General features: G+C 39.2%; 1 protein-coding gene across 8 annotated transcripts in view; it reads right to left on the bottom strand.

Annotated features, from left to right (window-relative positions):
• SNX10 (sorting nexin 10) overlaps positions 1–24350 on the bottom strand; it is a 69954-nt gene that overhangs the window by 3975 nt on the left and 41629 nt on the right. For 7 of the 8 annotated variants that reach the window (XM_045564519.1, XM_045564517.1, XM_045564518.1 and 4 more), the window contains 4 exons: positions 23688–23734; positions 8970–9056; positions 5165–5265; positions 4652–4750 (listed from right to left, as the gene is read on the bottom strand). In XM_045564519.1, coding sequence (XP_045420475.1) covers positions 4652–4750; positions 5165–5265; positions 8970–9056; positions 23688–23711 — 311 coding nt within the window. In that variant the 5' untranslated portion in view covers positions 23712–23734. Of the gene's footprint in view, positions 1–4651; positions 4751–5164; positions 5266–8969; positions 9057–13331; positions 13479–23687; positions 23735–24350 lie in introns of those variants that run through there. The other variant, XM_045564516.1, reaches the window with a different exon arrangement.

Genomic DNA, 24350 nt, shown 5'->3' with positions numbered 1-24350 from the left:
CAAATTCATTTTAGCTTTATTTCATGTCTGAAGCAATTTTACTGAGCCTTGAACCGCTCACGCGCTGTTATTAACTTGCTAGTAACCTAACACATGGGTACAGCAAACAAAAGTGATCAGAGTCCAGGTTGATCGGGACCTCAAGGCTACTGTCCTTTTTCTTGCGCTATAATTCAATTTCCAATTTTACTGTACATTAGACTCATTATTTCCCAGTGTTTTCTTTTCTGCTCAATACTGCCATCTGGAGGACACACAGGTGAAAAAAGAGGGAGCCTGGCCCACCCAGCTCACAATTCTGAAGATGTGGCTGGGGAAGGAACACGAGAACACTCACACAGGGCCAGGGTTCAAACACAGTGGGTCTGCTAGGCACAGTTTCGGTTTTTTGGAATCTCCCCTCTCACTCACTGGCTAATGTATGTCACCCTACTCTATGGGTATGAGTTTTAAATAAGCAACGGTAACCTTTTAATTTATGCTTTTTACTTTATAATCAGGTGTTTCATTCTGAAATTTAAAATTCGGTCAGGCTTCCGCCTGTAATCCTAGCACTCTGGGAGGCCAATGCAGGAGGATCCCTGGAGGCCAGGAGTTCAAGATCAGCCTGGGCAACATAGCGAGACCTCATCTCTAAAAAAAATATAAAATATCAGCCAGACATGGTGGCATGCACCTATAGTCTTAGCTACTCAGGAGGCTAAGGCAGGAGGATCACCTGAGCTCAGGAAATTGAGGCTGCAGTGAGCTAAGATTGTGCCACTGTACTCCAGCCTGGGCAACAGAGCAAGACCTTGACTCTAAAAGAAAAAAAAAATTAAAAAATTAAAATGCAAAATTTTGAGAGTGTTTTCCCATCTCATTCAGTAGGCATAACTAGTTCATTCTGAATACTATTGGGTTTACTGTCTATCAGAGAGGGTTGTGATTACCACTATTATAATATTAAATCCTATTTTTTCCTCAGTCATATTTGTGCCACATGTTCCACAAACAAATTGAATAACAGAAAATCAACTTCAAACTTAACATAAAGAGTACTTTGTAAAACAGTCAATAAAATGTCATTTTTAGAAGCCTTCATAAAAATAAAATGTATATGATTTTCAAGCCTTTGTAAAAGGAGCAAAAAATAGTGTCTAGGATTTTAAAGGAATTTCTGAAAAGATATTTACAACATGATTCAAAAGTTATTTCCTTCCCCCTAACAACTTTAAACAACGTAAAACCTGTTTTTTCCTTGAATTGGACACAGTTGAAAATCTGGTTTTCCACCACATGATTTTATTAGGTATGTTGTATCTTGGTTTAGTTGAGAACAATATATAGCTATACAAGATCATTTAGTCCTAGCAAAAGATGTCCTGGGTCTACAGAGCCCAATACGATGACATACATACACATCTGTATAGTATGTGGAAGATTCGCAGTTTGATGTAGAAAAAAATTAACTCAGCCTGTTTAGCTGAGTTAATTTAAAAATAAATAGCTGAAAAAAATAAAACCTACAAATCTTCATTGAAGATATTCATGATCTGTGCTGTGGTGCCCTCTATTGAACACAAAGATTTATAAAAGGGATGTGTGTGTGTGTGTGTGTGTGTGTAAACTAGCTGTACCATTTTAATGGTAGCCTTTTGTAAAAAACTTTTATATTCTTTAAATTTTTAAGAAATATACAACCATTATACAAAAGTCTAAATTGTAGGGTAAATGTGGTTGTATTAATGGTATGAATTCAGTGAAGAAGGAAGGCTGGCTCTGATTCATGAATAAACCTATTCAAACCTAAATTGAAAATCCCATTCAAATCTAAAATCTCACTCAAATCTAAAAACTTAGTAGGAATTCCGTTATTCATAGTTGGAAACTTACCAACAGCATTTATAATTTTAGTCTATAAACTTCCCTTTTCTATACCTATTAGGAATGACTTTCAATTTATGATTAGTCAGGGCAAAGAACACAAAAGGAAGATTATAGTTGTGACTGAAGAAAAATGAATATATTTGAAAAATCTCACAATTGTACTGACCAAATTTAGTTAGTATTTAAGAATTCTGCTAATTTTAAATTTGCCAGTTCCTAGGATGAATATAGTGCCTCCACCTTTTGTATAGTTTCCTTCTTTGTAAAATTGAGATAATACCCAACTCCTACGATTTTTGTGAGTATTGAGATAAAACATGTAAAATGCCAAACATGTAGCAAATGTTCAATAAATGGTAGAAATTATTCTTATTTGGTTCCTAGTGAAAGAATTTTCTAATTACAAATGACCTTAAAATGAAAAAAGTACATTTTATACACACACACACACACACACATAAAGAGACATTTTGGTTTTAAAAGGTTTGAACGTATTTAGTGCTTCTGAATCACAACTTCAAAACTTACATAAAAAAACAGATCTTAAATATATGTTAAAATCTACAGTATCAGCATAGTTCAAATTTTAATGCTGTGGTTCCGAAAGTTCCTCTATAAACAAGGTACAGGCTACTGATGGGTGGCCGTACTTAATGCATAACCAGTGGAGCCTCAGAGGACATAAAGCTGGGGTCAGGATACAGTGCACATCACATGCAGTCTCCCAAAGTGGGCCTGGGCTGGGTGGGGGAGGGTGGTCACACAGGCAAAGACACGGAAGGTTGCTACAGCCACGCAAACTGGATGAAGAACAGGAGAGCTGTGCATCGGAATTTGAGGAACACAGAGAGGAGGGTGAGGGATCAGGAGAGGCCACGGATGATCAGGAACCCTGACTCATGGGAGACCTGGAACTCAGCTCCTCAAGCTCCCAAACCAGGACCCTTTCCACTGTATCATGCGCATCAAATATAACCAGCAAACAGTCAAACGATACAGCGTGCAAAAATAACGTAGATCAAGCATACCCTCACAATGACTGAATGACACTCACTGAGTCATTAATTTTGGTAGATCAACTGTGGATGGAAATATTATGTTCAAAACTATGAAGTGATCCCTGGTCAAAAACACACACCCTGTGCTTAACTAGCAACATAAATTCTGGGCTCATGCTGTGTTTTCACCTCAAATAAGGAGACTTCTCTACAGAAGACAAGCTGCTCCCAGTGCTGGCAGGGACTGCGGGACTCAGCCACCCCTGCCCAGGCCTCATTGGTGACGGCCAGGCTGCAGCTCCCCAGGGCAGCATCTAGAGTGACAGGCCACTCTGCAAACTTGGGCTGCAGGGACCACATCTGAAGGGAGAGGCCATCAGCCACCTGGGCCTTGTAGAGGCAACAATTAAAATCAGAGCTGTCTTCAAAGGGAAAGTGCAGGAAAAACTTGACCAGGTCTTTGTACTGTCATGCCTGTGATACCCCCAAAAATTCCACTATAATGTTTTTGGAGGACTTGGCTCCGCTAATCAGTTCTTCCGGTCTCTTCTCATTTTTATTTCTCCAGCTTCTCTTCCTTTCCCCACTCTCCCTCGATTTATAATCTTGGATCTTTCTAGATGTCTCTACCACACCTTCAAAGGAAGGGCATTATGTCAATCTAATTGAAATAAATATTAATATTCATGTGTATAATTAATATCCACACCCATTACGTGTGAGCCAAATGAAGAGAAGGCAGTATATTTTTTCAGGCTTGCTCTAGGGTCCTACTTAGTGAACTCAAAAGGAGATGACTTCATATCCTGAAACTACTAGAATAAGAGTGAGAGATCAGGAGACTGGGCCCTGCTGCTACCTAGTAGTCACATGAGTCAGCCTATTTCCTTATCTATAAAGAATAAGAAATTAGAAAAACAAGCTCAAAGCTACTTCTTATCTAACTGCATTAAAACAATAACCAACATTTAGACAGTACACATCATATGCAAGACACTACTGTGAATGCTTTCTATTCATTAACTATAATGTAGGTACTATTATTACCCCATTTTACAGATAGGAAAACACAAGCATAGCAGAGCCAGGATCTGAACCCAGGCAGCCTGGCCTCAGAGTCTATAAGCAAATCAGTGCATTACACTGCTTCCCATGGAACAGGTATTCTAGCATTCCAAAGGGGGCAGGGGAAAGGAAAATCATAGTAGTGTGAATTCAAGTAGCTCTAACTGCAGTGGCCACCGTCACAGAGTATTCCAGAGTTAATAACCCACTGGGACTATTCAAACACCACCAACTACTCCTCTATAAACATTCCCTCTGAAGATTAGAGTTAAGCCATTCATTTAAAGGAGCCCAGAAGGGCATTAGCAGCCTATTGTAGAGCTTATTTTGGTCTGTCAATCCTAAATGTCGTAAATGAAGACCGTTTTTAAGAAGTGCCTTTTTATAATTAGGCATATGTTTCTTGGAAATTTCTACTTTGGTCAGCTACACTCCCAAGTAATTTGGATCTGCTTTACAGCGTAAGGAACCATATATTATCTGACTCAATTATTATCGTTCATTGTCTTCTTTCTAGAAGACTTGGTCCCAAATATGTACCATATGATGTGAGCCACAAGATGGTGCTCTAATATAGGAAATGGACTACTGAGCTTAGCCCTAGAGCAGACTATCAGCATTTCAGAAATTAATATTCTCCCCTGCATGATCACACAGCTCTTGCAAAGCATTTTGCTCTCAGCTCTTGTCCAGCCACGGGAGTTTCCATGTACACTTACTTTCTGAGGAAATCTTCCAAACCCTGCCGACGCTGATCCACATGCTGGCGATTGTTCATGTTGAAAAATAGGTTTTTAGATGGAAGTTCTGGCAGTTGTCTTATGAGAAAGAAAAAAACATTTTTAAATGATCAAATCAAGGTGGTTTCATTACAGAAATCCCTCAAAGTGAAGGCAAATTATGCATGATGACCATCTCATAGCTATTATATAGGTATTATTCTATATTTTATAGCTATATAATAAGGATATGAGGAAATCAGTTAAAAAAACCCCATCTTTAAACATTTCTAAAGCCTTTCATGGTCATTACCTATAAAATCCTGGTGAAATCCAAGTGATAAATTTTAAATTCAGATTCAGTAGCTACAAAACTAACTCAAGTTATATATATTGCAGTCAAAAAGAAAGCCTATAAAATCCTTCATATCTTATATATCTTAATGCCTATCAATTTTTAAATATTGAACACAATAATAAAGTCTGCTCAATATACTCTTTAAAATCACTTACACCAGCAATGCATTATTTTGGAGTCTCTGCCTCAGCCACACAAATTCTCTGTATCTTCTTCGTACACAGGATGTTTTCATTGTAAAACACATGCTATTAGTCTGCACAGAAAAATAGAAAAATATGAGCCTCACACAAGGAAACAAGGCTTTTCTTATATCTATAACTCACAATATGATCCCAATATCCATTCTAAATAGGATTTAAACCACCAAAAATATATTTACATTTATGCGAGTACTCTGAAATCTTGCACATAACCCACTAACATAACAGCCCTGTAGACAGTCAGGATGACATGAATGAGCAGTGTTGTCCCAAGGCAAGGCGTGACCTGGCACTTTCTGGGTCCTGAAGGAGCCTCCTGCTCACCTGACTATGAGCACTCCTTTCAAGGATGAATCACAAAAATAAACAAACTCTAAGGTATAAATGATCAGTAAGAGCTCAGGATCAACCATTGCATTTTAACACCATCCACGTAGCTGGAGGAGCCTTTGAAGATTATAAGACACCTCATGGCCCTTTACAAGATATATCAGAACTCTTCATCTCGACACGACCATCCCTACAGACCACACAAATCATCAGAAATCCAGAAATCATTTTTAAACTAGAGAACGGCACTTCCCTTCTCTGCTAGCTGTGAGAGGGAGCGTGCTCTGAGCCATGGGTGGCTGTGTGGCATCTGGTATAGAGGACAGGCAGCCCAGAACTGCAGGCCTGGCTCTGCTACAGGGCAAGTCTCTTACACTTCAGTTCCCTTAGTGCTAAAAACAGGATCAGCTAGTAAGTATCTGCTTCACTGGGTGGTTGTCAGGATTGATAATAAACACTTGGCAAATGTTATCTATTAATATTCTTATTAGTTACTAAGCGTTGGTTTCCTTCCAGCTACCCTAAGGCAGACTTGGAAAAAGCCACTTATGGAGTCCCCATCCTAAGCTAAGCCACAATGCTTTTCCTTTGGGTAAACCATAAGACAGGCAAATATTCTCCTTTGGGTAAAATAAGAAACTAGCAAATATTTGTGTCTGCTGGTTTTTGAAAATAAGACATCCCTATTCTCTATATTTATTTCAAAATTCTATTTTTTTAATTTTTACATTACCAAATAAGAATTTTTTGCCCCCGAGATTTATATTATTTCAAAAATTAGTATTCTACCACTTAATAAGCCCAGCACTTGTTTTTCTTGGGAAATCTAAGTAATTATGTGCCTTAGTTTTTAAAATGTTCCCATGAAACGTATGGCAAGTTCCTGGTATTCCTGAACTTTAGATAAAGTTCACAAGACCTCAGAATGTAGTGAGGTTAAGAGACTCACCCCCAAAGTGCGTTTAAATCCCACTATCTTTGATGATATGGCAGCAAAACACAGTGGAAGGAGTTGGTGGCACGGTAACATTCGTGGGCGAATTTCAGAGCACAACAGGGCCTCCCTCTAACGTTCTCCTTGGGGGCTAAGCCAGCAGAGCGTGTCACAACAGAATCAGTGCCTTAATGAGGCTTGAGCAGGTATCCTCTCAGTACCCTCTCCCCAGAGAGTACCAGACCACTGCAGGGACTCCTGACATCTCGGTTACAGGCTAGGCCAATTTAAACTCCCTTTAATTTCTCTGCTCACAATCATCATGGATGTCAATAACTAAAGATCTACCTGGTACCTACATCAGACTAAGGACCATCCCTAAAGTACTTCATTTGCAGAGATGTTAGGGGAGTATCCATGATAGACTACTCAGCTCTACAGTCTACTAGTTTAAAATTCCAAGTAAACGTTAAGATTTCAGAGTTAACTGATATCATTTCCCTTGAGGGTAATTTAAATAAGCTAAGCCCCAGCTTCTCTACCTGCAAAGCTCTATGGGTACAGCATTTAAGAGAGGCCAACTACAACTCTCCAGCCTTGGCATTCACTTTTTTTTATTTTTATTTTTATGTTTTTTGAGACAGGGTTTTGCTCTGTCGTCCAGGCTAGAGTGCAGTGGCACCATCATAGCTCACTGCAGCTACAAACTCCTGGGCTCCAGTGATCCTCCTGCCTCAGCCTCCCAAGTAGCCGGGACTACAGGTGCATACCACCATGCCTGGCTAATTTTTAAATTTTTTGTAGGGAAGGGGTTCCGCTATGTTGCCCAGGCTGGTCTCAAACTCCCAGGCTTAGGAGATCTTCCAGCCTCTGCCTCCCAAAGTGCCCACCATCCACTTTTAATTGCACAACAGGGGGAAGCCTCTGCAGAATTAGACAATACTGAGATCACTGATTGATTAAATTCCTCTAAATCTATTTGCTTGTTTCTGCTACCCACCAAGCCAAAAAGATTTATCCATTGTCAATTTATTAGCATTTCAGAGAAGTGCCAAACACCATCAAATAATAATTGTGGAAGCCATTGTTTCTGGTTCCAGATGGAGATTTCTGAATTCACATGCTATCTATATAGCAGAGAAGAATCTACACTTTCATTAACTCCTGAGAATAAATTTCATGCCTATCATAAAGTATGTGATAAGGACTCACAAATTTTTTTAAGAGAAAGTTAAAAGGCAACTAAAGAATTTTATTTTATTTTAAGTGCTTATTCTTATAAGCCCATAATTTTCCACACAGAATGCAACTCTGGTGTGAGTAAAACCAAAACAAATAAAAATACATGGCATGTCTTGGCAATGGCCTCTAGCACAATCAAAAGAGCAGTTCTGAGCTTTTACTTTGTTTATTTCCTAGGTTGGAGAAACTCGGGGGGAAAAAAAAACAGAAAGCAGAATAAGGAAAAAAAGGTTTATGGTTAGTATTTGGGAGTCCAGTATATTAATTTAGCTATTTACAATGAGAAGATTAAATGATGGCTAAATTTTACTTCAATCACCTGTGCTATGGAGTCACAGATATAATCTGAGCTAGTTTCTATGCTCCCAAATTTGAACTCATTTAGTTTGCAGTTGGTTTGCATCTGATTTAGATGCAAAAAGTGACTATCTTCAAGACCACGAGTCCACGAGCCAATGAACTATCCTGAGGGCCAAATCTGGTCTGCCACTGGCCTTTTTGCAAATAAAGTTTTATTGGAACACAATCATGCTCATTCATTTCTCCATTGTCTATGGCTCCTTTCCACCTACAACAGCAAAAATGAGTAATTTTGACAGAGACTGTGTGGCCCACAAAGCTGAAGATATTTACTACCTTTACAGAAAAGATTCACAGACCTTTGTTCAAGATGATCATAAACGGCCACACACTACACGTTGTTCAAGTAATTTTGATACAGTAGTAACCAAGCAAGGTACACCACTTCTAGTTGTTTACTGATCACCTTAATTACTCACAATGTAGACAAATTAATTGCACATATTCATTTCCTACTTTCTGATTCTAAGTATAAAACACTACACATCACTTTTCCAAAGAACTCCATATTCTCTCAAAATTTAAGATTTTTTAGACATTATATTATCTAGAAATACGCTATAGCAGATCACAAAGAAATACCATTAATGAGCTATAAATATTCTTTAACCATAAATTTTGGATCTATTCACATCTTCATATGTGATGGCAATAAGCATTAATATGAATATTAATAAAAATACAATAAGGAATTCAAACAAGTATTTTTTCAACTTTAGGAACCATCTTACTACTTCATTTAAGATACAAACATTAGCTGTAATAATTCCAATTCAGTTCTTTGAATTAGGAAAACTTTTACAAATTTCAATTTTAAGTACATAACAGTATCCCTTAAAATGTATGCTACCTAAAATTACTATATCTATTAAAGACTTGCTGCATACTTACATGAATACATATCTCATAGTCAATATAAGAATGCCAAAAGTCCTCCTTCTGAATCCTGGGATCTCGAACCCAGACGCTCACGAATTCCTGTAACGGCATCATAAACAGAAATCTGCTTCAGAATTGCCAGTCGGACTAGAAAGAGCTGAGAGAAATGACTGCACTAGAACAAAACTGAAACGTGGTTGCAATCCTTTAAAAAACAAGAAGTAAAGTCAATGAATCAGGCACCACAGGCAAGTCTAGAAAACACTTTTGCCACAAATGGAATTTCTTAAATAATGCAATACTGAGCTGGACATATTTTTGAATAGTTTTACAGGTTATTTGAAGGCAATAGAGTATACTCTGAAACTGATTTTTAATTTTTAATGATGAAAAATAGATTCACCTTTCCTCAAATTTTAAAAGCAGTCATTTCTGACTTGCTTCATCTCTATAAATTAAAATTATGGGCCCTGCCTGGTAAATCACTTCCTAGAACACAAATAAGAAAGCGTAGCAAAGGTCCCGTGCAAGGTAAGCAATTAGAGTTGAAATTAACTTTGTGCATCCAACCCAGCCTCATGAGAATAAGTGGTAACAACTTATTAATAGAAAGATGAACACCTTCTTTTACACAATACTCTTCTATTTTTAAAATATATTTACCATATATTAAATCACTTCATCTTTATAACATTTTTGTGTTATAGGTAAAAGTTAGAGATGGGAAAAAATATATACAGTAGATATTATAATTTTGTTCCTTTGTAAAAATAATAAGAGGAGGAAATACAGGGTAAAATTTAAAACAACACATTTCAAAAAGTGCTCATAACTAAATAGGTTCAATTTAAAAATATGAAAATGTACAGCAAAGAAGTATTAGGTTTGCCATGATAAATGTTAAAATCTATCTTATTCAGTGATCATAAGTTTGCTAACTGAATTTCATTTGAAATATTTTAACTTTTTGTTAAGATTGGGGCTTCCAGGCTGAAATTTAGGCCTCTCTGGTGCTTTGGGCACATCTGAGAGGCAGGGCTACAAAGGTTCTAGAGCAGAAGAGTAAGAAAGATTATGGGGTTTTCTGGACAAAGCACCTCCACTTTGTTATGCAGATAATAAAAGGAGAATTTTCAGTACAGAAGACTTTTCAAAAATCAGAAAAGTAGTCTACATTGCCCAAAAATAACTTTTGCCACCTATCAAACTTCATCTTCTAGGACAACATACACTTTGTTCTTACATTTAAGACTTCCATCCCACTGCTTGTTCTCAGTAGATAGGTAGTAGGAGTTAATGTTCCAAAAAGTCTTATTTTAAAATCTTTTCACTATGTATTTTTTAAAAATCATTTAGGAGACACAGAAACAGAATAAAAACAAGATAACAATATATTGATGCTCTAAACGTTTTGGCCATTATTTCTTAAAAGTACATTCTAAGTTATGAGAGGCGCTATAAAAACAATTTTTAAAGCAAAGTATCTGTAATATCCCCTAATTACATACACGGTGATTGGGTCAGGGATAAAGTAGATCCCACCCAGAGACAGAAACAGAAGCAAAATCCAGGCACTCTGCTCTTAGTCTTTGTTTTTCACCTCCGTCTCCTGTCAGTGTGTATCTGTGTGTGTGTGTGTGTATGCGTGTTAAACTCATTCACTTGTAGTACTTTTCACATATCTACAGTTCTTAGAATGAATGAATCAGTCAATCATCAATGAATCAATAAACACAAAGGCAAGTAAGTTTGGAATAGGAGAGAAGACCACAAGTCCAGAGTGGACCATGTTGCCCACCCTCACCCCCAACCCTAAACACACACACTCAGAGCTGCTCCCTGACTTCCATGGGCCCTGGGCACTTTGGCCTCCATCGGTCCTTTCCTCCACAAAAAAATATCACAAATCATACTTTAAAACTACACTGGTATAAAGATGAATATATTAACAGTATATATTAAAATCTTTCCTTTGACCTAACAGTTCGTTTTTATTCTTCTGATTTTGAAAGAAATTACATTTTCATGGGCCCCCAAAAGTCATGTGGGCCCTGGGCACTGCGTCTGATGAAGAAGTCGGCCCTGCCTTCATTCTGAGCTGGTGGGATGCTGACAACAGCAGTCCAGGTCACCCTGGCCCCTCCAGCCAGACTACGGTGATGGGTCCCAGTCACCAGATCACATGTAAGCCATGCTTCCTCAGAGGGTGCTGGCAGTTCCATTTTTCCATTGAAGAGGCAGAAGTTCTTGGATATACCAAAAAGGGAAATTAACTATTTCCAAGAGCTCTATATTCCACATTGACAGCAGAAGACATGCACCTGTTATGGAAATAGTAGGGCTTCACACAGAGTAAACAAAAATGAAAAGGCAAGGAAACACATTTTTCAATTTGCTACAATTTGTGATTTTAAAAAAAAGGTTTTTAAACTAAAACTGTAAAATCCACAGTTACTACGATGCCACATTCCCCCTGACCATTCAACATATTATTAATCAATGATGGTAGTAAAGACAAATAGTTCTGGGAAAAAAATCAGAGTTTTTTCCCTCTATTTGTTGCCTATTGTCCAGATATTAACATAGAGACTTTGAGCAGCATGTCCCATTTCATGGAAAGAACACTGAATTTATAGTCACATGACTAAGGGTAAATTCTGGCTCACTCACTTCTTCCTAAATTATGAATTTATTTGCTGAGCCTCAGTTTCCATATCTGGAAAATGGGAATAATTCCTGTCCAATCTATCTCAGCTGTTTGTTAGGTGGGTCAAATTATAAAATACTGGTGAAAGCAATGGGAAATTTTTCATTAAGTGCTCTATGAGTATAAAGTCTTACTACATAAAAAGAAAAATGTTTGCCAACCCAAAGCATTGAGGTCTTTCCACAGATGGGAAGTCTAAACTGCCACAGTTTAGACTATCTTATATGACTTGAGTGCATGGCACATTAATTGGCATTAAGTAATTAAGAAATGCTAAAAAAAATATTAATTCAAAAATTCAGTCGCAAACACTCTAACAGTATAATTTTTCAGTAAAAGGCAGAGTGACCTAATGATTTCACAGTACTTCCTCAGAATAGGCACTTCATAGTATATGTAAAAGGACAGACATCATAATGACAAATTGTGGTAAAGAATCTATTTTCCTCATTTCAGTGGGTTGGAATTCTTGGACTCTACCATTATTATTACTCCTTAAGTCTAATTATTGTCTAGGAGAAACTATGTTAAATACAAATTCTAAAACCATGCTGGAAAAAAACATCTTCCAAGAACACAGCAATGCATTTTAAATGCATACTCAAAATCACTGCAGCATCAAGACTCCAAATATTTTTTTTCAATCCTGAACATCTTTAATTTGGTTAGAGTGCTAAACGTCACTGTTCTTTAGTGGATGGCAAGCTTTTCTTCCTTCTCTGGTCCCTGAAACATTGCTGTGCCTGAGAGCCATCCTAGGCTGCCATTCTTCACACCCTGTTGCAATGCTAGGGTGACCTCATCCAAACACATTCAACCAACCTACATGAGCTGCTGATTCCCACAGCTCCATCCCAGTCCTGGCATCACTCCCAGGTACCCAGCCTCTGGCCTGATCCACCGAGAAGTTCCATGAGCCTCAGTGCCCACAGCCTTCCTACCTCACCCTGCTCCCCTCTCAGTGAAGAGCATCCCCCACCAACCTCAGCCAGAAACCCAGTTTTCCCAGACTTCTTTTTCACTCACCCCCCAATATCACACTGACCAAGTCCTTCAGATTCACTCTCCTTGGAACCACTCACAACTCTATTCGCTCTACTACTGCCTTGGTTCAAGGACCTCTTGCCCAACATTAACAAAAGCTGCTAATGGAACTCTGAATCCATATCCAATGCATCCCTTACACTAAGACAAAAATGGCTCTAAAATTTACACCTGATGATGTTGTTTCCCTGCTGAAAATCCTTCAAAGGCTGCCCCATAACCTTCAAGATCAAGTTTAAACTCCTTGGGTAGCACAATACAGCCTTTCATAATTTTCACTCTACTTATCTCCAAAGTCTAAGCTTAGGTCCCCATGCACAACATGCCATTCCACAGTTCCATGCCCTTGAACACACTGTTCTCTCTGCCTGGATTGCTATCCCCACCCTATTTCCTTTTTTTTTTTTTTTTTTTTTTGGTTTCGTTTTCTCTTTCCTTTTACTATTATTTGCTCACTCCAATTCATTTTTCAAATGCAATTCAGTCACCACTCCTTCTGGAAATCCTTCTCAGACTCACCCAGTCTGATTTTTTTGACCCTCCTTTGAGCCCTTAATGCCTCTGGGCACACCTTGGGCATAATCCCTACTCACCACACTGTAAGCTTACCGTGCAATAATTACCTGTAGGCTTCCTGTCCCAGACACTAAGCTCCTGTAGGGCAGCTTAGGCTGTGTTGTAAGACTTGAGTGCCTCAAACATTCAATACAGTCCATTAATATAGTATCATTTAATGAATAAACGAATGCCTGCAGGAATAAACAAATTGCCTTCAAGGAAAAAAAAAAGAGATCAAACTTCAGCTGAAATTTAAAAAAACCCTCATCCATTTGGGTTCTTGGGCTCCATGAATTAAAGATAAGTTACTTAGCAGCTAGTTTAAAGTTTATCTTAATTTAACAAACTCCTTCCTCTGAGGGTGTGCCAATTAACAGCATAAGGATACAAGAGCAATGTTTAAGATCTATGAGAACAAACTGTTTTCTAGCACGCTGAAGAACTCCAGAAGCACCTATTTACATAGAAATAATTGAAAATCATTCTGATAGCTTCAATAACTTAGTCCTCTAAGACTTGTACCAGGCAACAATTTGTTAGCCTAGTTGGAGTTAAAATATGTACTTGAAAGCAATAAAAGTACATTTATTTTAAAATATTCTATAATTCAGATGGCTCTCCCTCCCCTGCCCTGCAATTAGTAGGAATTAGTGAAGTTTCACCACACTCCCAGCAACGAATAGCACACCCAGGAAGCCAAGGTTCACCTATAATCTCTTAATTAGACGCATCTCTCACGACACTGCCCACCATCCTTCAAGGGAATGTTGACAGCCTGTCAGCCACAGAGGACAGCTCCAGAGCCCCTTACCTAGAATCATATGGATTTCCCATGAAAATTGCTTCAGCAGCAGCAGTTAGTCAATTTAATAACCTTATTAAACACTTTAACGACTCCTTGGGCCTAATGACTATATCTAGTATAAAAGAAAAAGCTAGGCAGAGTAGAATTAAAAATTTAAACTAACTGATCCTTACTGTTCTCCATGTGAAAACAGAGTTCTGAAGACAGACAGACTACTAGACTCTTTGAAAAGCTAATTCCTGTGTTCTCTTATGATAATCATGATTTGATTTCAATGTACCTGCTTTTTCTCCCACCCCCACCCCAGGTTCAACCATTATCCATTTCTTCCTTGTCTTTTTTTTCTTTAGCCCTGATATGAGATGAAGTTAATAGTAAAATAGCTATATTGTGTAGAGCACTTAAAATGTTCCAGGAACTGCACTATTTCACATGTTTTCCTTCACTCTTTACAAAAATCCTAAGAGCTCAGTATCATCCCATTTTACAGATAAGAAAAATGAGGCTTCTAAAGCTTAAGCAACTAGCCCAAAGTCAAATGACCATTAAGGCTGAGCTAGGTTTCAAACTCAGGTCTGCCTTGTTCCAAAGCCTATACTCTCAAACATGTTGTATCTAGTGGTTTTTTTAGCAATAATAAATATTAGACAATTTCCAATTTCACTATAATTACATTGTTTTGCAGGGGAGAAAATTATCTGCTTTCCTATTAGCTAAAATAACAATTCAAACAACATACTCTTCTAAACTGTTCCTCTAGTCTCTCAAAGTTTCATATTTCATTTTTGTACTTCTAGCACTAAGCACAGTACTACCACACAGTAAGTGCATATTAAATATTGAGAGTTAACCAATTGATTAAAAAGAAGATTTTTTAAGAAGGTGTACAGGTTTTCCACACTAAAAATTATAAGACACTGTTGAAAGAAATCAAGGAAGAGACATACTATGTTCATAAATTGGAAGACCCACCACAGTAGCAATAAATCCTCCCCAAATTGATCAACAGGTTTAACACAATTCCTATAAAAATCCCAGCAACATTTTCTGAAGACACAGATGGGCCTGTTCTAAAATGTATATGGAAAGAGAAAGACCCTAGAATAGCCAAAATAATTTTTAAAAAGAATAAAATGAGAAGACTCCCTCTTCCTGATGTTAAGGCTACAGAGGTCAAGACACTAGGGTACTGGCAGAGGGACAGACACGGAGATCGACAGAAAAAGACAAATATGCCCAAATGATTTTTTTATAAAGGTGCAAAAACAATTCAATGGAAGAGGAAAATCCTTTTCAACAAATGGTTCTGGAACAAGTGGACATCCATAGTCCAAAAGATGAACCTCGACCTAAATCTTGCGCCTTATGCAAAAATTAATGCAAAATGAATCACAGATTGAAATGTAAAACATAAAACTATACACCTCAGAAAAAAAACAGAAAATCTTTCAGGCCCAGGACTAGGTGAAGAGTCCTTAGGCTTGATCCCAAAAGGGCAATCCATATAAGAAAAAAGTAATAAACTGGGCTTCACCAAAACTAAAAACCTTTGCTCTGCAAAGACCCTGTCAAGAAGTTAAAAAGACAAATTATAGATTGGAATACAATATTTGCAAATCACACATCCCACAAGGACTTGTATCTAGAATGTATTTAAAAAAAAAAAAAAACTCTTGAAACTCAACATTTTAAAAAAAAGAATTCAATTAGAAAACAGACAGAAGACATAAAGAGACATTTCATTAAAGAGGACATACAGATGGCAAACAAGCACAGGGAAAGATGTTTGACATCATTAACCACCAAGGAAATATAAATTAGCACTACAATGATATATCATATACACCTATTACAGTTCCTAGTGGTATTATCACTATTTTTTATTTTAGCCATTGTGATAGCTGTGGGTTTTTTAGTTTTTCATCATAGCCTAAGATGAGTAAGGGCTAATCGTAAAAATATTTATTTAGATTACAAAAAGATGAGTATGGGCAACACTAATTAAGCAGAATGTCTAGGTATTAGGTGAATATTAATTTTTCGTGCCTTTGATGAGAATTTTCTATCACAAAAATGAAAACTTGTTTCAACTTGTGCTTACATCTTGGGATATTTTTTTCCCTGATCCAGTGTAGTATTTTACATGTTTATGTATTTAAACTGGATACTCATTCATTCATTCAATTAAAATATACTGCCCACCAACTATGTGCTAGGCACTTTCCTACACAACTAATGATTACAGAATTTATTGCCTCAATGTCTTCTTAATCACCAGAATTCTATTCAGGACCCCCACATAACAATCTCACAACTAAAATCTAGCCCATTTCACACACTATATTCTTTACAAATAACAAACTTGAAAGGCAGACAGAACGTATCAAATAATCTTCCTTTATTTCCTAATAACAATTATGATAAATAACTTAAAAGACACACAAGGGATGTTGTTTGCCACATTACAGCTTGGAGTATGTTTAAATGCCATCCTCTGGTGGTTTTGAATAATTATGTCTTACAAAGCTTTTATTATTTCAGGATAAACAACTGTGGATGAGATTTAGCCAGACCCACCTTTCACACGACTTATAATAGCTCATGATGTTGCAAGTTTCTTACCACAAGTAATGTCTCAAATCAGGGGGAGTTACCTTTTTGTATCTCATAATACATTAGGAAAAGTATAGTTAAAAAAAATAAAAACCCTCATCTTTTGCAAGAAGAAATACTTGGCATCCTGTGCTGAACTACACCACAAAGATGCAATTAGCAAAATCCAGAGTGTGAAAACCTCTACAGGACAAACAATACAGTTTCTTCAATCAATAAACTGCAAAAGAGGAAAAAGGGAGAAATAATGACTTTAAGCAACATATCAACCAAAGGCTACGTGTGGTCCTTATGTGACTCATAATTAGAACAACCATGTATATATATTTTTTTAAATAATCAGGGAAATTTGAACACTGCCTGAATATTTGATGATGTGAAGGAATTGTTTAATTATTTAAAATGTGATAATGTGGTTCGTTTTTTAAAAAGATCATGTTTTAGAAATGCATACAGAAATATTTACAGATGAAATTAAGTAACGTCCAGAATTTGTTTCTAAACAATTGACTGTGTCATAGCAGAAGGAAATATGTCGGGGGTGGAGGGATCTTGGCCATAAGTTAATAATGAGTTAGTAAATTATGGAAGCTGGGTGATGGGTACATGTAGGTTCCTTATATTATTCTCTCTACTTTGTATATACTTTGGTTTTTTGTTTGTTTGTTGCCATGTTGCCCAGGCTGGAGTGCAGTGGCTCACAAGCGTGATCATAGTACACTATAGCCTCGAACTCCTGGCCTCAAGAGATCCTCCTACCTCAGCCTCCTGAGTAGTAGCTGGGACTACAGGTGCACGCCACCACACCTGGCTTTACTTTGTGTATGTTTAAAATATCATAATAAAAAGTTAAAACCAAAAAAGTGAAAAAAAAGGGTGGATGGTCATCCCAAGCAGACTATTTCGTGAAAAAACAAATGTAGTACTCTGAAGTACAAGTCAGAAACATGGATCTGAAAATGTCAATCACTTGTTCAACATTTATAAATACTGCTAAATAATGATACCTTAATACTGATCTGCCACTAAAAAGTAAGATTTTTCATTACTGTAGAAACAAAATATGTATGAAGTCAAAAAGAGAAGGAGAAAATTCCAATTAACACAGATGTGTACACCATGAAAATGAAGTCCCCTCCTACTTGATTTCCAGGGTTTCTGTCCACCTATCCAGGACTTTTATATATTTACTGTATATTTTATAAATGTAATTTTTCTTTTTTCTTTTTTTTGAGATGGGATCTAGCTATGTTTCCCAAGCTAGTCTCAAACTCCTGGGCTCAAGCAATCCTCCTGCCTCAGCTGCCCAATTAGCTGGGACTATAGGCATGTACCACCATGCCCAGCTTATGCAATTTTTAAACACAAATGAGAGTATACCATAAATACTGTTTTGTATCTTGTTTTATACACTGTATAATCTTTCAGAAATCTTTATATGTGAGCATGCGTAGGTCAACATTATTTGTTTTAAAATAAACTTTTTCTTTTACAAGTTTTAAATGTAGAGAAAAATCACAAAGATACTACAGAGAGTTCCTATACAGCCCACTCCCAGTTTCCCCTATGATTAACCTTTTATATTAGTACAGTGCCTTTGTTACAGTTAATGAACCATTATTGATATGTTGTTATTAACAGAAATTCATACTTTATTCAGATTTCTTTAGCTTTAACCTAATGTCATTTATCTCTTCCAGGATCACCCAGGACACCACATTATAATTAGTCATCGTGTTTCCTTAGGCTTCTCTTGGCTATGACAATTTCTCAGACTTTCTTGTTTTTGATGACCTGAACAATTTTGAAAAGCACTGGTAGGTATTTTGTAGAATGTCCCCCAGTTGGGATTGTCTGATGTCTGTCTCAGGATTAAACTGGTGTTACAGGTTTTAGGGAGGAAGACCATAGAGGTGAAGTGACATTTTCATAACATCGTATCAAGGGTACGTACTGTCAACGTGACTTATCACTGCTGACGTTAACCTTGGTCACCTGGCTGAGGTGGTGTCTATCAGATTTCTCCACTGTAAAGTTACTCTTTCTTCATTTCTTAACAAATGTCAAGATGAATTTATATTTACTAATTTTTCTTTTTCTAAGTCACTTCTAATGTAATCACAGCCAGCGAAGTTTTTCTTGAAATGTGTTAGAATGCTAAACTGGAACAGTGAGATATTAAACTATAAATTCTATCTGATCTCAATTTCCTAAAAATGATATATGCATATGTACAGAAAAAGACTGGAAGAAATAGCCCAAACTCTTATTTTTTCCTTTATACTTTTTCAGAAATGTTCTGCAGTGAACAATTCTTTTAAAATACGGGAGAAGGGAAAAAAAAAAAGGAAGGAGGATCTTTCTTCGGGACAGGCTCAGAAAAAAATATCAGAGTCCTCAAAGTAACTGTGACACAATGCAGAGCTCAGAATGATAGCAACGTTCTCAGAAACCTGGTGTCTGTTGTGAAGATAATATTCCCAGCTGGTTTTCTTTTCTTACAGAAGAATATAGATTGCCTATTACGGAAACCTATTTTTTCAAATAGGCAAACTTAATAACTGGGCATAATAGAGACTGAGAAAAGGAAGAAAGGAAGGGAGGGAGGGAGAAGAAGGAAAGAAGGAGGGGAAAGGGAACAACAAATGTAGGTTTTGGGGAGCGGGAGAATGTTTTGTCTTGCTTTATTGTTTCCCTTTAAAGTACCCAGCGCCACAAGACACCAGGTGGTATCCTTTATTCACTAATGATATTCACTGGTTCCAGTCCAGTCAGTTTCTAATCAGTTTCCCAATATCAAAACCACGCTTTCCTAGAGCAAGTATGAAATATTACCATTGGTCAGTATAGGCATCTCTTGAACACATTAATATCACCCCTGGAAGCTATTCATCCAAAATGTCCACACATCCCTCCCACCTCTCCCTGTAGCCCCCTGTGTCCTCCCTCAGTGGTAGGACCCTCGTCATTCTGCAACTCTCCCCGGCCCACTGGGCCATACTCCACTCGGGGTATTCCCTACCAAGAAACTGATGGATTTATTGTCACTATGGTGACAATAACTGGCAGTTGCCTAGGAGTTGCTGTTATACCCAGTAAGAAATACATACATTTTGAAGGGGAAAAGACCTGTATCCTAAAGGTATAAATCTCCAATGGGAGAATGCAGCCATCATGACCCAAGAGAGCAGGACAGATACACCCCTACCAACACACACACAAACACACACACACACACACACACATGCGCACACACGCACACGAGGGGTTTCTCCTACCCTTCGGGTCACATCACACAGGTAGGAATTTTGTTCCAGTTACACCAAGTGAGCCCTGGGCCGAGGAACAAGCCCACCCAGAGCCTTTATGGAAGGAGCAGCATACCAGGCACATGGGCTAGAATGTCAGACTCCGTGCACCAGACTGTATCCAGCAGGAGGAAACTGCTGATTCACACACCGAAGAAAATGAGTTCAACGAGGCTGAGGAAGGGTCCTCAGTAGTGCAGAAGAATCAGACTGCTCACTCTGGATGTTAGAAAATAAAAAGAACAAAACTGCCTGGCTCCACAAAATACACTGTCTGAAACGTGCTTCCTGTCACAGCCACCTGCCTTTCCAATCGGATTCTGGGTTCTGTCTCATTAAACAGAAGAGTTGATTCAGTTGGGTCCATCTAATTATTCTTATTAAAATATGTAACCATAATATTTTAATTGTAAATTAAAGTTGCATGCATGAATGAATCTGAATTCATTTTAATTTTACGATGGCCCAGTGCCAAGGCCTTTTTATGGGGAAGATCCATCAGCTCGGATACTGCTCTCCTGGGAATTCAAACCAATGTGCAAATGGAACATGTTTAACTAACAAGGGAGACTCTCACTCCTTCTTCTCCTCTCTCTAGATTTATTATGGTAATAAAGCTGTTTTAACAAGAGAGGCTGCATTTGATTCCTCACCCCCCAAATCTTAAAAAAAAAAAAAAAATTACCTCAAGGGTGGCACTACCAGTCACGCCTGGGCTGTATGAATCTTGAACAAAGATGGTAAATGGGTCTCAGATCACACGCCAACCTCATGAATAATTAGTAACGTCTGTTGTGGGCACACACCCACTGCACCCTTGGTCTGGATTCCAGAACAATCCATGATATTGCATTTGGTCCTTACATATTTGAGTAGGTGGGACCCGAATCATTTTCCTCTAAATAAAAACCAGCCACTAGGACCCTAAAAGGCTCAACCGACACCTCCTCTACTTCTAGCTGGCATTAACTATAGGGTGCTGTTGGGATAGACAATGAGATAAAAATACCTTTTGTAATTGAGGCTTTCTGAAGCCTCTGCTTAACTTCTAAGCTGAGGCCTGAAGGATAAGGCAAAGTTAGCCAGTCAATGCAGTGTGAAGGCTGGGGGAAAAGACTATTCTAGGCAGCGGGCAAAACATCCGTGAAAGTCCAGGGGATGAGAGTGCATAGGGCATTCAGAGCTCTGAAATAAGCTCTGAAATAAGGAGCGAGAAGTGCACGGGGTAGGGGATGGGAGGCAGGAAATAAATCTGGAGGAAAAAAAGCAGGTGTGGATCCTGCAGGGCCCTAGAAACCACCTGCAGGTGTTTTGACTTTAGGAGCAATGGATTAGAAGCCAGAAGATCATTCTCGTTACATGTGGAAAAATGGATTGATGTGTGATGAACAGTAAAACATTACGGTACATCCAGAATATAACTGTGCTATGTTTATTTCTTGCTGACAGAGGCTAAAGTAAATTTTTGAACATTTTACCTCGTTCTACTTGGAGTATTTTTTCCTTTTCCATTGAAGAACTTTCCAGTTTAAAATTCCTTAATGTTATAATATTATTATATAATTAGTTATAAGAAAGGATCTTTTCAAAGTCAATGGCATGCTTTCTTTATGTAGTTGGCTAAAATTTGTGTCTAGTTTTTTATTCATTGAAATGAATTTATAATAGAAACCAAGTGATTAAGCCAACCAACCAAAAAAAAATGCTTCTTATAATTAGGAAAAAAACCTTTGTTGGCTTCATTGATAGGTATTCCCCACCTCTACCCGCCCCACCCCCAACAGAGAAACATTTCAAGTGTGCCTTTGGAATAGTGCTGGCGGTGGGCACGGCCCCGCTCCCTTGCACAGCCTGGCCAGTGGTGTCAGACCAGCACAGAGGTGTGGTGAGGAGTACACCTCACCCAAAGACGGGTCTAACCTTTGCCCTCGGCTACTGGGAGGTGATCTCTGGGCCCCAGGAATGTCCTGATGGGAACATCTCTGTTTGCCTGGGGCTCTAACCAGCGCACAGTCTAACCATGTGATTATGATGGAGAATTTGGGCCATGCCTGCGTCAGTACTGACCTCCGGAGCACATGGAGACTAACGGTATCAGTGCGACCCCAGGAAGGGTGGAGACAAAAAGTCAGCCACATCGACAGCCCGTGACTGAACCCCAATAAAAACTCTGAACACCACAGGCTCAGCCAAGCTTCCCTGGTAGCACTACTGTGCACTGTCACACATTGACGCTGGCAGGGCTACCCCACCCATGACTCCCTGGGGAGAGGATGACCAGAAACTCCGCACTGGGGCCCTCCCTGGCTTAACCCTATTCATCTGCCTCCTCCTTTTGGCTGGTTCTAATCTGTGTTCTTTCCCTATAACAAACAGCATCTGGGAGTGTAAGAGCTCTCAGTGAGTTCTGTGAGTTTTCTCGTAAATTACCGATCCTGAGTGTGGTTTTGGGAGCCCCTCAGACTTGCAAGAGATGTTGGAAGTGAGGGCAGTCCTGTGGGGACTGTGCCCTTAGCCTTATGGTTTAGTTAACTTCATGGAGCAGGTATTTCCTGCAGCAAGCAGCTTGGAACTGTTTGGTACAAGATGGGGAAAAAATATGCCTGGTGTTGGTATGGTGTAGGGTCACCTCTCGGGGTGGAAGTTAGGGGGACTGACTGGAAAGGGCACAGGGTACCCTGTGTGGTGCTGGGGTGCTGGTCTATACTTTGATATGAGTGGTAGTTACACAGGTGTATACATAAGTAAAAATCCATTGAGCCACACATATAAGGGCACTTTAAGCATTTTCCTATACATATTGTAGCCCAGTTCTTAAAAGTTAAAAAACAAACAAACCAAAAACACTGCCATTAAAAATGGGGGAGCCCAGCCTATTATGAAAGGGTGGAAGTGAGCTGGACTCCCAGGGAGAACCTGAACCCAAAGACAGGGCTGAAAGAAAGGATGTGAGATCCTGCAAAGGCATTTCTGGGTAGATTCTCTGACATGGATTGGTTAGTGCTCTCAACTTGGGCGAGGTGGCCCGGGGACCACGGGACTGTGTGATTTGTGTGTGCCGTACATGTGCACGTGTGTGCGTGCATGTGAGTGTGCACACTCCCTAGACAGGCTCAGGTGCTGCTTTTCCACATCTTCAGGCTCACCAAGTGATGATGTGCACTGTGCCATAGTAGGCCGGGTAGGACAATGGGTATTTCCAAGGGAGGGACGCTCAGAGTGTGGTGGTTGTCCCACCCTCCTCCCTGTCAGACGCAAGCTCAGGAAACCAGGCTGTGGTCAGGACAGCTCGCCTGAACTGTATGCACCCAAGCCCAGAGATCCAAGAGCAACAGAGGGCAAAAGTGAAATTAACAGCAGGGGGTTCCCCGGGGTTTTTACCCAAAGGAGAAAGAATTCAGGGATGAGGCAATGGCGTGCAAAACCAAGAAAGAGGGGAAGAGCCTGGGAGAATTCTAGTCCCAGGGAAAGATTGTATGAGCAGCGGTGGGACAGCATGACACAGCTCAGTCATGGGAGCCAGAAGCTGAAGGCCACGGGTGCAGGGGCAGTGGGACTGGGCACAGGAGGTGGGCATCCTGCTCTTTGATTAGCCCTCCTCTAGGATGCCACGGCTTTACGGTTAGTGAATGAAGAGCCATCCTGTGCAAGCCAAAACACATGGGTCATTTATGTTTGGATTTGTGATGACATACCTCTTTCTGTTGTTCCGGAAACATCTTCAGCACAGGACACGATCAATCTGAAAAATAAGATATCCACAGTAGGTGATTTGAAAGCTCCAAACAGAGTGGATATGCCTCTCACAGCCCCCCTACCGTGAGAGAGCCGCCTCCCAGTCCCTGACAGGTGAACCTCTGTCCCTCCCTCGCTCCCAGCCACTGCTGGTGGAACCAAGGTGAACATCGTCGGCACTAGGGGTGGGGGACTCTGGATCATGGTGAGTCCAAGGCAGCTGGATGATAACAAGCCCTCAAACTGCAAGGCTTAGAGAATCAGAGCAGCCCTGAGGGTGGGGGATGCTGGGAGGCAGCAGGAGAGGAGGAAGAATGGAAACGACACCCACAGAGATCCGCCACTAGAAGCAGCCCTGGCAGTTTTACCAGAAACTCAAACCTTCAAGGCCCAGGTCATCCCTGCAACAGTTAAACTACTCCAGAGGTCAGACAAGAATTGGTGTGGCCCAAAGAGAGGGGAAAGCAGGACCTTGCTTCCGACCCCGCAGTCAGTGCAGCCAGGCTGTCGCTTGATTCCAGGCCGTGCATGTCCCTGGGGTTGTCCATTGTTCTTTAAACCCATTTGTTACATAAGCTCATTGGAGTTAACAACTGCTCCCTCACCAAAAAAAAAAAAAAAAA

This window comes from Lemur catta, chromosome 11, assembly GCF_020740605.2.
Source record: "Lemur catta isolate mLemCat1 chromosome 11, mLemCat1.pri, whole genome shotgun sequence".
NCBI lineage: Eukaryota > Metazoa > Chordata > Mammalia > Primates > Lemuridae > Lemur > Lemur catta.
This window is presented reverse-complemented; position numbering and strand designations above follow the sequence as displayed.